The sequence below is a fragment of the Cannabis sativa genome, chromosome X (genome assembly GCF_029168945.1).
Source record: "Cannabis sativa cultivar Pink pepper isolate KNU-18-1 chromosome X, ASM2916894v1, whole genome shotgun sequence".
Classification (NCBI taxonomy): Eukaryota; Viridiplantae; Streptophyta; class Magnoliopsida; order Rosales; family Cannabaceae; genus Cannabis; species Cannabis sativa.
The window spans coordinates 18,967,951-18,984,595 of NC_083610.1; the positions used below are offsets into that span (position 1 = coordinate 18,967,951).

General features: G+C 30.1%; 1 protein-coding gene across 1 annotated transcript; it reads left to right on the forward strand.

The window, feature by feature from the left end:
- The first annotated feature begins 1,122 nt into the window (after positions 1-1,122).
- On the forward strand, positions 1,123-8,213 carry LOC133032734 (pectinesterase-like). The gene is made up of 3 exons (XM_061106987.1): positions 1,123-2,454; positions 2,852-3,012; positions 7,262-8,213. Exons 1-3 carry the CDS (start codon positions 1,595-1,597, stop codon positions 7,954-7,956), a joined length of 1,716 nt encoding a protein of 571 aa, XP_060962970.1. The 5' UTR covers positions 1,123-1,594; the 3' UTR covers positions 7,957-8,213.
- Positions 8,214-16,645: the final 8,432 nt, after the last annotated feature.

Here is a 16,645-nt window from a genome sequence, read left to right on the forward strand (position 1 = left end):
TTAGCTTTTGTGGAAAGAATAATATAATTGTTCCAAGCATGGAAGCTATATTTATGACTCTAGGATGATCACGAGACGCAAAGCACCAGATGTTACAAATTTATATCATTTTTGTGTGGAGTGGTATTATGCTGTTATATATTGATGATGTACAATTTCAAGAGTTGAATGATCGTTTCAATGAGGTAAATACAAATTTTGTATGTCGTGTTCGTGTCCAAATGATTCTTTTTCTGCTTTTTTTGCACTTGAATGTCAACTTGATAAGTATTAGTAGTCTTGCTCAAAAAAATGGTTGAGACAAAAAAGAATTTGGTCTATACACTAGTTTATCGACTTATAACTTTGACTTTGATATTGCCCGTGCTACTGCTATACTGTGGAAAGAGTATTCTCTTCAATGAATTTTGTGAAAAATGAAATGCCAAATGGGATGGGAGACCAATGGATGAACTTACTACTCTATGTTGAAAAAGACATGTTTAGTAGTATTAGTAATGATGTTATCATGTGACATTTTCAAAATATGAAAATAAGTCGAGGACAACTGTAATTTTTTTTAATGAAGATAATTGTTTTTTTTTTTTTCTATTAATATTTTGTATTACTTTAGCCCCTTGTCACAAAATTTTAGCTTCGATGTTCAGTAGAGAGTAATGATATATGCATTTTTATCTATAGAACATATAAGTGTATAAATTTGCAAATTGCAGTTATAAGCCTCGGTAGAAAAATCTTAATTTTTGAACATTTGTCTATAATTGCGACAGTTAATGAATTAATAAAGTTAAATTTTTCATTAACCTCCATTTTTAACTATATTGGAAATTATTACTTCTTTTTTTTTGTAAAATTTTAATTATAATCGATTAAAAATTCAAAAGCATTTTATATTTTTGTATCTATTCGTATTAAGCATTGTCTTCAAGTTGGTTGTATTAAAAAAAGTTTAAAAATCGCTCAAGGCCCTATTTTTACTACTATTTTAAAATACGAGTGATCTATTTTGTCATTTAACAAAACACAAGGTCCAATCTGTAACTTTTACAAAACACAAGATCCAAAATAGTATTTACAAGTTAAATTTTTCATTATTTTAATATAAAATTCGTTTCATTTTTTAATAGGAGTTTTAAAATTCAATTTCATTAAATAAAACCTGTAGCCTAAATTAATGTCCCACAAAGCATTAGCCCAAAACAGAGTCTCAACTCACAAGCCAAGATTCTAGGCACAAGACTCGCTTGAGGACAAAAATATAACAGAGAAAATTCGCCCTCCAAAATTAGGACCATTTTCATTATTATATTTTACTTAATATATTACATATTATAACAAATTTTAATATGTATGTAATCTCACTTGTCTGTTGTTAACCACATTTTATAACATAGAACATCACTATTTAAACCCTAATCAGTATTCAGTAATCACACTCTCACTCATATATTAATACACTCATTATTACTTGCTTTTCTTATTTAAAGACATTATTACTTATAAGACATGTAAATGATATATATTCATCCTATTTATACACCCAACAAGATCACATCCTCTTCTCCTCAAATCTCTCTTTCCCTCTAAATCCACCATGTATAACTGTAATGGATCAACAAGACCAAAACTCTTGTATATCACCATTCCCATTTCAGCTATCTTACTCTTAATAACCCTCATATTTTCCCCAAAAACAAATAAACTTAACCCACATAATCTCCATTTCCACAAACACTACCAAATAGCTAACTCAGCATGCCAAGGATCTCTCTACCCAAAACTGTGCGTTTCGACAGTAGCTTCCTTCCCAGATCTCATCTCAAAATCACTCCCTCAGATAATTTCACTCACAGTAAACCACACCATGAGCGAGGTCCGAGCCTCTTCCGCCAACTGCACCTTCATCGAGAGGAGGTTCATGAGAGGAACCACCACGATTCAGAAACGAGCCCTCGACGACTGTGTCGAGCTATTAGACGACACCGTTTCGGAGCTCGAAGCAGCACTGTCTGACCTTACCTCGAAAAAATCAGCCTCGAGTCACTACAATGACCTGCAAACCTTACTGAGCGGTGCATTGACGAACCAAGGCACGTGTCTCGATGGGCTTAACATTACCAAACAGCCAAACAGCGTTCTTAAGAACTATGTTCAGAACAGGATTGTCACTATCTCAAACCATGTGAGTAACATTTTGGCTATGCTGAAAAAGATTCCCGCGGGAAAACATGGTCATTTTACTACGACGTCGTCTGATCAGGAGGATGAGATTTTTCCGGAATATGGTCACGTGATAAATGGGTTCCCCACGTGGGTTTCTTCGCAGGATCAGACACTGTTAGTGGCTCCAGTTAACGAGAGTAAAATTGACCTCATCGTTGCTAAAGACGGCACCGGAAATTTCACTACTGTTGCCGAGGCGGTGGCGGTGGCACCCAATTCCAGCGACACCAGGTGAAAGCTTTATATATGTTTTCGCCATTATTAATAACTTCAATTGAAACACGTACGTCGGTTAGGTGTAGCGTAGGTCCCATATGTATAATATTATAATTTATACTTTTTGTTTCCAAAATATACATTATACAACAATTTTACAATGCATCATGAATTTTTATTTGTTTAACGTAGACAAACTTATAAAAAAAAAAAAAAAATTTAAAAAAAATTTCTAGCTAGCCGACACAAATATAAAGAATACATCCGTCTATTAAATATATTGTTAAAGCAGTTTATAATATATAATTAACTAAATATAAAAAACTAGAATTAACTCTATACAGAAAAGTGTTTTTAATTACTGTCCTATTCATTTATGAATTAACATTTTATTATCTGTATGTATGTATAGGTTTGTGATATACATAAAAGCAGGGGCGTATTTAGAGAATGTAGAAGTGGTGAAGAAGAAGACCAATTTGATGTTTTTGGGAGACGGAATAGGGAAGACAGTGATTAAAGGCAGTAGAAATCATGTCGATGGCTGGACTACTTTCCGATCGGCCACCGTAGGTCAGTAATCTCTAAACAAGTCCAACCTCATCCTCTAATAAATTTTATTATAAATTTACGAGTATTTAAAAGAAAGAAAAAATTAAATAGATTAATATAGATATATATATATATTTTGAAGATTTTTCCCTGTTATTTAAGTATTTATTAAATTGGATGGATATCTCTTACATGGATCTGAGTGAATAGGCCCAACATTATTATCCTGTGACTTGACATGTCATTCATGAGAGATGAGTGAGGGAGTACTGTGCTCGTCTTTTTATTAGAATTTAGAACTTCGTTTTTGTAGGATCCATTTTCTCTATGTCACATATTTTATCCTAGTATATATGCTATTGTACTTGTTACTCCACTACTAGTCCATCACTGATCACCAACATTATAATCTACCTTCAATATATACGAGTCGTGTTGAAAGTATTACAAGCCAATATCAACCCACCCCATTTTATAAATGAATATTATTTTTTGGGTACTAGTGTTTTTAATACTTTTTATAAGTGGTGTCTTAACGATTAGTTAGCGATATCTTTTAAAAATTATTTTCTTAATTCGATACTTAATTACACTAATAATGATATGACACTGAGAAGTGTACTAAGTCCCAATAGATTGTCCCTTTATAAATGGATTATCCCTTTTAATGGGTTTATATAAAGAATCATACTTAATTTTTTTTATTAATTTATCAATTTTTTTTTTTTGAAAAATTCTCAATTTATTAAAATATTCATAATAAGTTGAACATCTTTTACTATTGTTAATTATAACACTTTTATAAGTGTATATATATTAATATTGTACTAGAAAGAAGTTCTAATATTATTATTGGGACAATTGAATTATATAGTCTCATATATGTTTTATCTAATAATTCATATATAAAACTATTATATAACCACTCATGCATATAGTATGTCATCCCATTATAGTATTAGATACTTATCATACTTTAAAATGTCTATTAGCAATACTCAAAATTAAGTAACCGGAGCTTACGTACTTGAGGATTTAAAAAGAGTATTAGTATTTTGAAGTATCTATAGCTCAATATATTTGATATTATTTATTAAATAAAAATGTTAGAGACTCAATATTATTGAAAATGGTACGTATATAAACTTTATATGTCAAAAGATCTAGTAGGTGAGATTACGTTGATTAATATAACAAAATTCGAGTTTTATGTTGTTGATAGTAGAAACAAATTGAACATAATGCTAAGGCTAAAGTAGTACTGATCATGATTGCTACAATCAGCGTGCATACTATAAGTGGACCATAAATTATATTATGGTCCAACTAGCCATATGCATTAACCATCTTCAATTTTTTTTTCTTTGTCGTTTTAGAATTATTACTTAGACAGTAAAGCTAGGTACTCGTGAATATCTTTGCTTTTGAAATTTGTAAATATATTGATCAATCGGCTCTTTCTTTCTTTCCTTTTTTGAGGGCCAACCACTATCATTGACACTTTAGGCTGATAAAATTGAGTATATTCCACGTGAAAAAAGCACTGGAAGGAAAAATATCTATACTTAAGCATTTTCATTAGAGTTACTATTAGCTTAATTAATTTAAACGATATCATAAATATTATTATTAAGAAAGAACAAGGAAAGTAGATTTTTCAATTCCACTAAAACCATATACCTTTTAATTGTTTCATATATCTTTATGTAATGTAAATTTATTTATATAGAATAGCTATGTTAATAATTTATAAAAGTTTGACAACTATCATCATTAGTGTTATGTTGTACATAACAGCATATTAGTAAATTAAGTCAATGCAGTAAGTGAAAGATAGATAATTAAAGAGAAATGGTAAAGGGTACTAGTGGTGCCTAGTACCCTCCTATTTGTCAATATCGTTATTGGTTCAACTAAGTATCGGGCACTATATAATTTATTATAATAGTTTTTATGGAGTACATATATTAATCGACAGCTTATGTTGTACATAACAGCATATTAATAAATTAAGTCAATGCAGTAAGTGAAAGATAGATAATTAAATGGAGAGAATAGTATAAAGTTCATATATAGTCAACTATAGTCTTCAAATAAGTCTTGATTATAGACAATGCCACTTCATAATGAGTTTGTATTAATTAATATATGTACTGCCAATATCCAAAGCAGCACAAGAATACTTTAACAAGGCTGAAAAGGTTTATCTCCTATTATTAACGCTAGAGTCAAAAAGAAAGTTCATCGAGAGAAAAAGGTGAGGTTTATAATCAGCCTAGCTTTGTAATCTCCTTTTCTGTCGAAGAAGAAGAAAACCTATAATTGAAAATTGCTTGAAATATTGCTTAGATTTAGCCTATTATAGATATTGATTGATATATTAATATTATTATAGATAGATTTAATTAATAATTAGCCTAGAATTGCAATATATGCGTCGGTGCAATATTTTAAAAGGGAAAGGGGTCCCACATTTCCTGATCATTTCCGTGTCTAGCGGAGTTTAAGATACTAGAAGAGAAGGGCGTAGGTAGGTGGCTAGGAAGAAAAAAATAATGTTTTTTACTTCTCATTTCATCAGAGAATTAATTTCTTAAATTACTATTTTTTATTTTGGAAATCCAATATAAGATCTAGTGCAGTGCGCAATATTATATATATTTATATCATTTTAGAATACTGATACAACTTAAAATTTGTTTCGTCACATGGGTGGTCTAGACTAGATCAATGGTTGAAATTTGTCCTCTTGCCTCAGTTTTAATTAGTTGGGCTTCTGTGGGGACTGGTGTTGGTGGTTCAATAAATCTATTCACTCTGCTTACAATTAACTTAAGGCCTGTTTGGTACGTAAGACTGGATTGGATTAAACAGCTTAATTTATTTAATCTAGTGTTTGGGCATGTTAGAAGTCTGGATAACTAATACAGCTAACATCATCTGTCTAGGATTATTTATCCCATCCAGCAAGGGGAGATAAATAATCCAATCCAGTACTGCGTGCCAAACGGGCCCATAGTATAAATAAACCTATACCTAGAAGGCTACAAGTACATTTTATGCATACAAATAAATAATTTGTTCGTTTCAAGTACCACATAACATACTATTAATATTATTATTATTATTATTATTATATTTTAATATCGAGTTCCATGTAATAACACAAAAGATTATATACGTACCGTTTAAAATAATTAGTGAACCTTTTGTGCTAAAAGATTCTTGATTTTATATAGAGTTAATAATTAAGGCCTAACTGATGTTTCAATCACCAAATGTAGAATACTGCGCTGAAGTATTATCATCATCAACCTACTGCTCCTCATTTCTATATCCTAATGTAATGAGAATATAAATAATTAACAAATTTATAGGGGAGGCAAGGGAGATAGCTGATAGGCCACTAGCTCTGTATAAGAACATATGTGAATAATAGGAAGGATGAACCAAAAGGGAAAACAGAACTGATTGACGAGAGGAATTTTATCTTATGGGGTATAATGTGTCAAAATAAAATTGAAAAAAAATAAATTATATAGAGAGAAGAGAAGATAGTTGAAAGTTAAATATAGTACAAATTTCAATTATAATTACATATAACGAAAATATAATTAGGATCACTTTATCATAATGAAATTAAAATAAAAAATTACACTTTAAAATAATTTTTTTTTATATATTTTACAAAAATTTACATAAAAACTTATATAGAGCAACTTAAATTGCAATCAAAATCCATATAACTCATAAAAAACTCATATAAAAACCGACAGAGTAATTATTAGAACAAATTTGTATTGCCCACAGTTTTTCACTGTTGGCATTAGTTTTTCTTAACGGTTTTTCTACCTCGGTTCTAAACCGTTGGGAAAAATGTCTGCTTACCTTTTCCAACCGTTTTCATAATTGACCCCTTATAAACCGTTAGGAAAAACCTTTTGTAGTAATGAAACCTAACTATATCTAATTAAAAAATATACCTTTAAAAATAAATATATAATGTTTCTGCCAGTTTAAGACTTGTTAATGTAATGTTACGTTTAACGTGAGACATTTAATGTTTCTCCTTTATTTTTGGCTACATCCCAATCTGAACAACTGGCAGTTATATCCAATTGATGAACTCCCATATTGTCTTCATACTGACTTAAATATTTTGTCTTTAATATTACCATATAATCCAAAGAAAGATATCTTCTCCTTTTTTTAGTACATGTAAATAAACAGTAAGAATAGAATACTTCTAAAATCATTACTTATTTTACAGCTGTGGTGGGAAGTGGATTCATTGCCAAAGGCATAACCTTCGAAAACTCAGCCGGACCAAGCAAACACCAAGCCGTAGCCCTAAGGAGTGGCTCTGACCTCTCAGCCTTCTACCTTTGCAGCTTCGTGGGCTACCAAGACACACTCTACGCTCACTCCCTCCGCCAATTCTACCGCGAATGCGATATTTACGGGACCGTAGACTTCGTCTTCGGCAACGCCGCTGTGGTCTTCCAAAACTGCAACCTTTACGCGCGCAAGCCAAACGAGAACCAACGCAACATGTTCACCGCCCAAGGCCGTGAAGACCCAAACCAAAACACGGGGATTTCAATCCTTAATTGTAAACTAGCTGCGGCTGCAGACCTGGTGCCCGTCCGATCGAATTTCAAAACGTATCTGGGCCGTCCGTGGAAGGAGTATTCAAGGACTGTTATAATGAAATCGTATATTGATGAGTCTGTGGAGCCCGCTGGTTGGTTGGAGTGGAATGGCACGTTTGCGTTGAGTACGTTGTATTATGGAGAGTATATGAATCGTGGGCCCGGTTCGAACACGTCAGCAAGGGTGACGTGGCCGGGTTATCGGGTCATTAATAGTTCGGTTGAGGCTAGTAAGTTCACTGTTGGTGCTTTTATACAAGGACTTGAGTGGCTCAACTTTACTAAAGTCCCTTACTTTTCAACATTGGGTTGATAATCATATCAAGAATTATAGCACCTATAGCTACTACTATTCTATTATTGTTATTATTATTATTATTATGATTGATTTTTACCTTAGAAATTATATTATTTGGTTAGCCAAATATTAATCTCTTAATTGCTTTGTAAATCCTAGCAAAGCATTTACAAAAGCAAAGTTGGGAATGATCCAATATATATAGGTATGAAATTAAAGCATTATATTTATGATGAAGTTGAATGAGTAAATAAATTGTGCTTTTTATAGTAGAATATGATGCATACTTTTGATTGAAATATAGATATATAATATATGTGGGGTAAATTTGAGCTTTATGCTTAAATAAATCCCCTTATGTCTTCTTATCAAAAAAAAAATTCCCTTTACAGCATAAAGGTATTTTCATAGATAATGCTAAATAATTATTTTCTGTTGAAAATAGTCATTTACTTCAAATATTCTTTACTATTTTTTTTTAAAAAAATGTAGAATTCAAAAACTATCATATAAGTTATAAAATAAATAAGGAGACATGTTTTTTCTTGAGAAATCCATCTCGTCACACTTTTTATTCGGGAGAAGTTGAATAATACTTTTTTTTATACATTACCTAAATTTACATTCAAATAAAATTGAATTCAAATATATTTTTCTTTTATGAGTATTGTACTCAAATTACTCTCACACTCTCACATAATCAAAACACATTTTAAACATAATAAATTGTGTTTTTTAGAGATGAACGTGTAGATTTATGGAAAAGTTTGAGTAAAATTTTAGTTCGAGAGGAATGGAAATTATCGTGAAATGATAAGTGTAAAATTAGTAAAATGATTAAAAAAAATAAATATAATAGATTTTTTTTTTTTTTTGAAAGAAAATATAATAGATTTTAAAAGAGAAAGTAAAAATTAAATGCATTAATTTAAAAAAATATATATGTAGTGTAATTTTTTTTTCTTCCTGGTTAGGGCTTACTATAATGGCCTTACATTATTTAATGGGTAAATACCATTTTGGACTCTCAGTTTTGCAAAAGTTACCAATTGGACCCTGACAAAATAGACCTTGTATTTTCTAAAATAGTAAAAATAGGATCCTGAGCTTAATTTTTGACAACTTTTTTTTTAATACAACCAACTTGAAGACAATGCTTAATACAAACAGATACAAAAAATGTAAACAGTTTTGTCATAGCATTTTTAGATCGGATTATAATTAAATTTTATTTTGACAAAAAAATCAATTCAGGGTCCTATTTGTACTATTTTAGAAAATACAGGGTCCATTTTGTCATTTAACAAAACACAGGGTCCAATTGGTAACTTTTGTAAAATAGAGGGTCCAAAATAGTATTTACCCTTATTTAATTAATTACTAAACAACGTAAACTCTGGTATTCATCTGCTCCTTTTTTTCCCTCTTATTTTATTACAAAGAAACAATACTACAAATTTACAAGTTACAACTAGTAAGACAATTGTGCCATGATTAAGCACAGTTTTGAATAGACCCATACCAAGAATAAAGCAAACTTGTCAATTAGTATGGGATGATCTGCCTTGTTTGTATTTCTAACAAAGGGAAAAACTAAACACCAGCATTTCTCAATCCTTCAATCCGGATAAGTTGAGAAATACTTCTTTTTCATATTTATAAATCAAAAAGACCTTCGTATTAATATTTTATTAAAATATACTAATTTTTTTTTGAATGGATTGCTTAATATATTTATACTCTCTATTTAAATCTAGCACATAATTTATATTAACATAAAAGGTATATCATCTATAAATGAAAGTAAAAATTAAAATAAATAAAATAAAGTTGATATACACCATTGTGGACTCTTGTCTGGGCCTTTACCAGCTTTCACATCAAGGCTCTCTGCTTTAATTTTAGGGCCATGGACCGAACTACATTTAGGCCCATTATAAATGGTGATCTGCCCCTAATAGGCCTACTGCAATGGGAAGGGCCCAGGGCCCCACGAGTAATGATGGGACTTACTGCCAATCCGAAAATTCCGGGATAACTATGGCCAAGAAATGATCCAAACTGTTAAATTTATTTTGGGTATGGGGATGTCGAAATGATATATTCAGTTTACCTTTGTGTGAAGATTTTGAGTTCGTTAAATTATACATTATTATAATATATAAACGCTTAAATAAATAAAAAAAAATATAAAAAAAAGGTTAAATTTAGGTGATATTCATCAATATCTTTTTTGTTTCTAATACTCAAAAATATATATTTTAGAAAACATTTTTCATTATAATTTGTGTGTGTACACATTGTTACTCTTGTAATCTATTTTAATATTTTTTTTGGGAATGGGGATTAAATTAAAATATTTAGGTTGAGAATTATTTGGAGAGTGTTTCACCACTATTATTAGTGTAGCAATCGAAGACACAATATTTTTTTTTAATGAAAAATAACACTTGATCAAACAAAGCACAAATGAAGCATCAGTTAGAAGAGAGGTGAGTACTGAGAATTGTACTTGGTTGGTTCGGCTCAAATCAAGCCTACATTCAAGGAAGGTTTACAGGCTCAACAACACTCCAAACGCACTCACACACAATATCTTTGTTTTTCTAACCTCTTTTCCACCAATGGAATATTCCACACTAATTAACTACTGTCGAGTTAAAACGTACTAATTAAGAAGTGATCAGAGAGTGTTTTCTCACAATATGATGATAACATTAAATTATAAAATTTATTATCTATACAATTATGAAATGAATATTCAAAATTAAAAAGAAAGATACGTTCAAACTGATTTATCTTACAATAAAAAGAATTCTTCCGTAATGAACATTTGTAAGACATATATATATTTAGGTTTGGAAGATTATACCCTTGATGATTACTTTTTATTAGGAGTGTTCACACTGCGGGTGGTGCGAGTTGTAACTATTTTTTAAACCAAACTGCATATGCAGTGTTTATAATTTCTTAAACCGCAATTGTAGATTTTAAAACTGCAAAAACTACACCACGAAAATGCGGTGTAGTGCGATACAATTTGAGCGATTTACACTATCATAATTATCAAACATTATAATAAAAATTAAAAAAGCAAACTTATTAATAAAACTTTAACAATACAAAATAAAAAAATCTTATTAAGTTTTAATATCATGTATAATAATCATAAAGTCAGTATATTAAATTATTTCTACAAAATAAAATAGTACACATATATATTATATATTTGTTATAATATAAAAAAATAAAAAACATATTAGAAAAATTGGTACTTATGTAATATTCCAATTAATGTTATAATGATATGGTTTCTTTTTTTTTTTTTCATTTTAAGGACAGATATGGTTTCAACTTTGCATGTATTGTACTAAATTGTAATTGCCTATAAAAATTAAAAAAAAATGATTTGAATAATAAAATTCTAATTTCTTATAATATCATAACAGTAAAAAAAAATGGGAGAATTACCCCATATTATACTATTTTTTTTAACTTTTTTTTTTTCAAATTTACGGTTTCTAAGGATTTCTGTACGATTTTTTGTTGCAATTTAAGTTGCAGCGCTAATTGTAATAGGAATTTGTATGTAAAATTCTGTAAAAGTGCAAAAAAAAATTATTTTAAAGTTTAAAAATAAAAAAAACCCTAAAAAAATGTACGTATGCTAAACTACACGGGCTAAAGGCCAAATGTACCTTCCATACTTCTTTAGAGCACGCCCATAAATTTTCTTAAACTTGTTATTTTTTAAAAAATAGAGAACTAATGATACAAATTTATTATTATTAATATAGCATATTTATTTTACATAAATTTTAAGAGCTACTCTACATGTGAAGCAACATTAATTATTGGTCTAAACTTATTTTGTTATGTTATTAATTTTAAATTATTTGTTATGTATGAGTATTTTTGTACATATTAATATTAAAGATAAAATATAAAAAAAAAATGATAAATAGTATAGTGTAACAAAATTACGGTAAAATAGATAACATAAAATTTTACATATGAAAACATATATGTTAAATCTAATCCACCTAGCAAAATGGGAAATAGGAAAGATGGTCAATATAGAACAAAACAATAGCTGATAAACAGGGACGGATTATTACTTGTGTTAATGTGGGATTATACAAAAATATTGCTTTTTAAAAAGTTAAATTAAATTTTAAAATTATAGATCAAAATAATAGAAAAATTTTCACAAAATTAAATAAATTTAGTAAAAATAATTATAATATATGTATAAATATTTTTTAATAATGAAAACCCCTAACAAAATGTCGCCACTCAAAATTAAGGGAAAGATATAAAGCATTAAAAATGGAAGTCTGTACTATTATTAATGCTTGAAACGATTCATTTGTAGAAATTAAGCCATGTAATTAAATTAAGAGATCAAATTTAGAAAGGATAGTAGTTAGTGGTGTCTCGCACATCAGCACATGAACACTAGTATAAATTATCAAAATTAAATGAAAAGAAATACACATATATCTATCTGGTATAATATTTATTGTCCAATTAAATAGAGTGTCCTAAATCGAATGTGAATTATTTTAAATTGTCAGCCTCTCTTTTTTTAATTTTCTTTTTATTTTATCATCTTTTGATATTTATACATGTTATATATCTAAATAAGTGGGCTTTTACAGAGAGGCGAATAGGGAGAGGAACATGAATGCAATGCTTTTGCATGTGCATGGTATCAGAGTAGCACATGAACCCTTACTCTTAATAATAAGCCATTTTCAAACAGACATCCTCAAATGGGTCCAATCTGGGCCAGTTTTAATTGCTTTCTCATCACTACACTTCTAAACATCTCTTCTACTTTCACGGAATGTATTCTTTGGTACATTAAATGAGTCTCAGTTTACATTAAATGAGTATCAGTTTCTATTTTTTAACCCTAATTGCCCCTAGATCAATCTCAGCCGTAAGATCAAATAATTCTCTTATCTGACGACTGTCGTACATCACGAATTACAATCCGTACAATAACAGGACAAAATCATATCCCATAACAATATTATTTATATATTCCCTCCCTATCCCTTATTCCATTATTATAAAAATACGTCTTATCTAAAAGCTATGGTATAGAATGTGTGTGTGCTCATCTCACCTCTATTGGGTCCTATATATCTCTACTCTTTTATAATTGAGCTGAGTAAAGCTAAGATTTTTAGGATGTCCAAACAATATAATTATGTACCCTTTAAATCGTACAAACAAGACCAATCATTTAGAAGGGATTTGAGAAAAATATAAATAGTAAAATTAGTTTAATAAAAGCTTTTTTGATGATTGCACATTGTTCACTCACAATGTACATGTAAAGTTTAAAGCTATATTAATATATTTTTGAGGAATTAATTCTTTTTTGCCTAATAATGTTGCTCAACGTGGCCATGAAGATAATGCAATAATAAATATATATATTCCAGTTTTTGAGGAGGGCAAAGAGTTTCCGAATGGCTGTTTTTTCCTTTTCTTTTTTGTTATGAGAAAATGGTTGTGCTGTTAAGTGTTTTGAGTTTTGATAATATTAAATTTGATTATAGCAACAAAATATAAATTATTTATAATTAATCATGTACTGCCATAAAATTATATAAATGAGAAACAACATTAAAGGAAAAACTTACTCTGTTCACGGATTGGGCGTTTGACCTCCATTTTCTTTTTCGAACAAAACTAATATTATTGCATATTTTTTACAATTCAAAATTAAATTAGAACCACTAAATGTTTAAATCGAACCAAACTAATTCACTTAATAATTTACTAATTTGATTCGAAACCATTGGTTTTTTTTTTTTTTTAATTTTTGTAAGAGTATTCAAAATCAAAGTTTGTACTTCATAATTGTTCTTTTTTTTGTTTTATTTAAATAATTGTTCAATCATTTTAATTTTACTAAAATTCTTTCCAATTCAAAGTTACGTAAATAACAATAAAAAAAATCTTAAAACAATATTAAGTAATATCATTACTCTTGACTCAAAAAAAATTTCTAGTAATTTGAACATTAATATTAGACACATAGCAAAAAAAATAATATTTTGTAGTCCTGAATCATAGCAGTCAACCTAGTAGGGGTCCCTAGTCTTGCGTCCAAGTTGACTCCAGGAACTCTTGAAGGCATGAAGCAACCAAGTTCAGGCCCCCAGAGCTGAAAATATACAAGTTGGCAACCCCAACAAGGGTTTCAGTTTACGGGCCCGTCTTAGTGCGAATGGGTTATATCTATGCATTGAGACATGAACTAGACATACCACGAACATATTTGAGGCATCAAAATTAAATTTGGAGAACTTTTGTTTTCGAGCACTCGGACACCCAAACACTTAGGCACCCCAGTGCCCAGGTTGACAGATTTGTCAACTTGGGCCACTTCCAAGCATCGAATCGAAAATTTGACTCTTGCATGTTCTTCGTGTTCATCAAAAATGGGAAACACAAGTGCTTTCAGGAAGGGGACAACCTATCCTGGTGCCAGAATAAGGGACCAGCACCCAAGTTGACACCTTGGCCTAGCCCAGCGCCCATGTTGACATTTTGACAATCTGGGCCAATTCTGAGGAGTTTTTTTTTGAAAAGTCTTCCGAGCATATTCTCTTTTTTCATCAAAAATTAGAATTTAACTATTTTTAGAGACCAAACGAAACTTTCAGGAGGCCTAAAACTGGACCCAGTACCTAGGTTGACACTTGGCACTCGACCCAGCGCACATGTTGACATATTGTCATCTTGGGCTATTTCTATTGAGAATTCTGAAAAAGTGTTTTGGGTATTTTTTCTGTCATTAGAAATTACAAAGATACAAGTAAAATTAGAGAGAAAAATACAATTGCAAGGGCCTCAAAATTGAGCCTAGCACCCAGGTTGACAATCCTGATGCAATGGTTTCGATCATTCAAATACAAATTATGCTTCGAGCATTCTCTCTGAAATATTTAAAATAAGGGTAGGAGACCACATTCTCAAATTCTAGAACCTTGAAAGTATTAAAACATCCAGTAAGCTCCGAAATAAGCACCCAGTGCCCAAGTTGACAAATGGCTTGGTGTGTTGAGTTCTGCTTATCCGATTTTGATTTTGTCTTGACCGTTTGACTAGTTTTTCATAATAACTAAGAGCCATGAACTCAGAAGAGTCAAATTCACAACTTCATATTTTTACTTTTTTCGACAGGGTGAATTACTCGAAAACTTAGTAGTTTTGAGTCTCTCGTTTCCGCAGAAGAGCAACATTTCTGAGAACTAGTGACCAATTTTGCTATAACACATAAATGGACTAAGTGATGTGAAAATATTACTTAGGCATCAAAAAATACATCCCCGATGCATTTTCTCACTCACCGACCTCGGCGCTGGGCCTAAAACAACCTTCAGTGAAATGGCCATAACTCACTCAATATTGATCTGATTGACGCGATCTAATTCTAACTTGCACTTCGAAGCTATTTCAATATTCTATCCAGTCATGTCTCACACTTCAATCGAAATTGTGATGTCATCGACGCCAAATTTCACCATAAGTGAGTTATAAATTTAAGTTGCAACTTACCCAGAGCGGGTGTTGCCAGTGCGACTCAAGCTTTAAAAATTGAAAATCAACCTCTAAAGTTAATTTTTACCGTCAAATCATCATCTACGGTCAAAATTGATCTCCAACCTTTAAATGTATATTTTTTCATATTTTTTTGGATTATTTATTCTTATTTAATAGGATCTCGTCCACTTATAAAAGAAGAGCTCCACTAGTTCATTTTTTAAGCTCAGAAAAGCAGGCATAAGGTCAGAACATCTCTTTCTAAAAATTAGGATTTTAGATTTAGCTATTTGTCTGTAATCTATCTCGTGAAAAATAAAACTCGTAATAGACGTAACTCTAAAACTGTCACCATACACGGAGTGAACTACTATAAATTCATTGCGTCTCTCATATATATATATACATACTTAACTTATAATTTATTCTCGCCAATCTAGCAAGCAGATGTAGCTGAAAAATCTGTGTCCAACATCATCAATTACATTTCCTAGCACCAGTCTATTTATTATGCTTTTTTTTTTTTGTGAAATGGAATTTATGATGCATTCTCAAATATGAATATTGCATCCTAAAATTATTAAATGAAAAAAGATTAGGCAATATAATTTTATTTGAATTTTAAAACCGTATCCAATCAGATAATTGTAAATGGTTCAGATTAATCAAACTATTAGCACCCAACTCAATTGGTCAAAATTAGTCGTAGTTTGAAACTATATATTCCAGATTGTATGAACTGCATGATTCTAATGAATTGTTGAAGAAAAAATAAAATAAAAAAAGAAAATAGTATCAGTTACCAATTAATATACAGTAAATATACAATATATCTTATAGTTACCAGATTCTCGTAGAATGTAAAAGAGTAGTTACTCGTAATTAGTGCAATTAATAATAATCATTGATATTGAACCATGCTTAGCGATTATCTTTATTTCTCATCTTTGAAGAATAAAACAAGAAAGAGGCTATAAACAATGTTATCTTATAAAGCAAAATATTGTGTACATGTATATGGATCTACCAAGCTCAAATATTCTCATATTGTAGTTTGACTGCCTCGTTATTGTTACTTATTTAAATTAAGTTATAAAGGTATTTTGATGAAATACCCTTAATAATTAAATGATGAAAT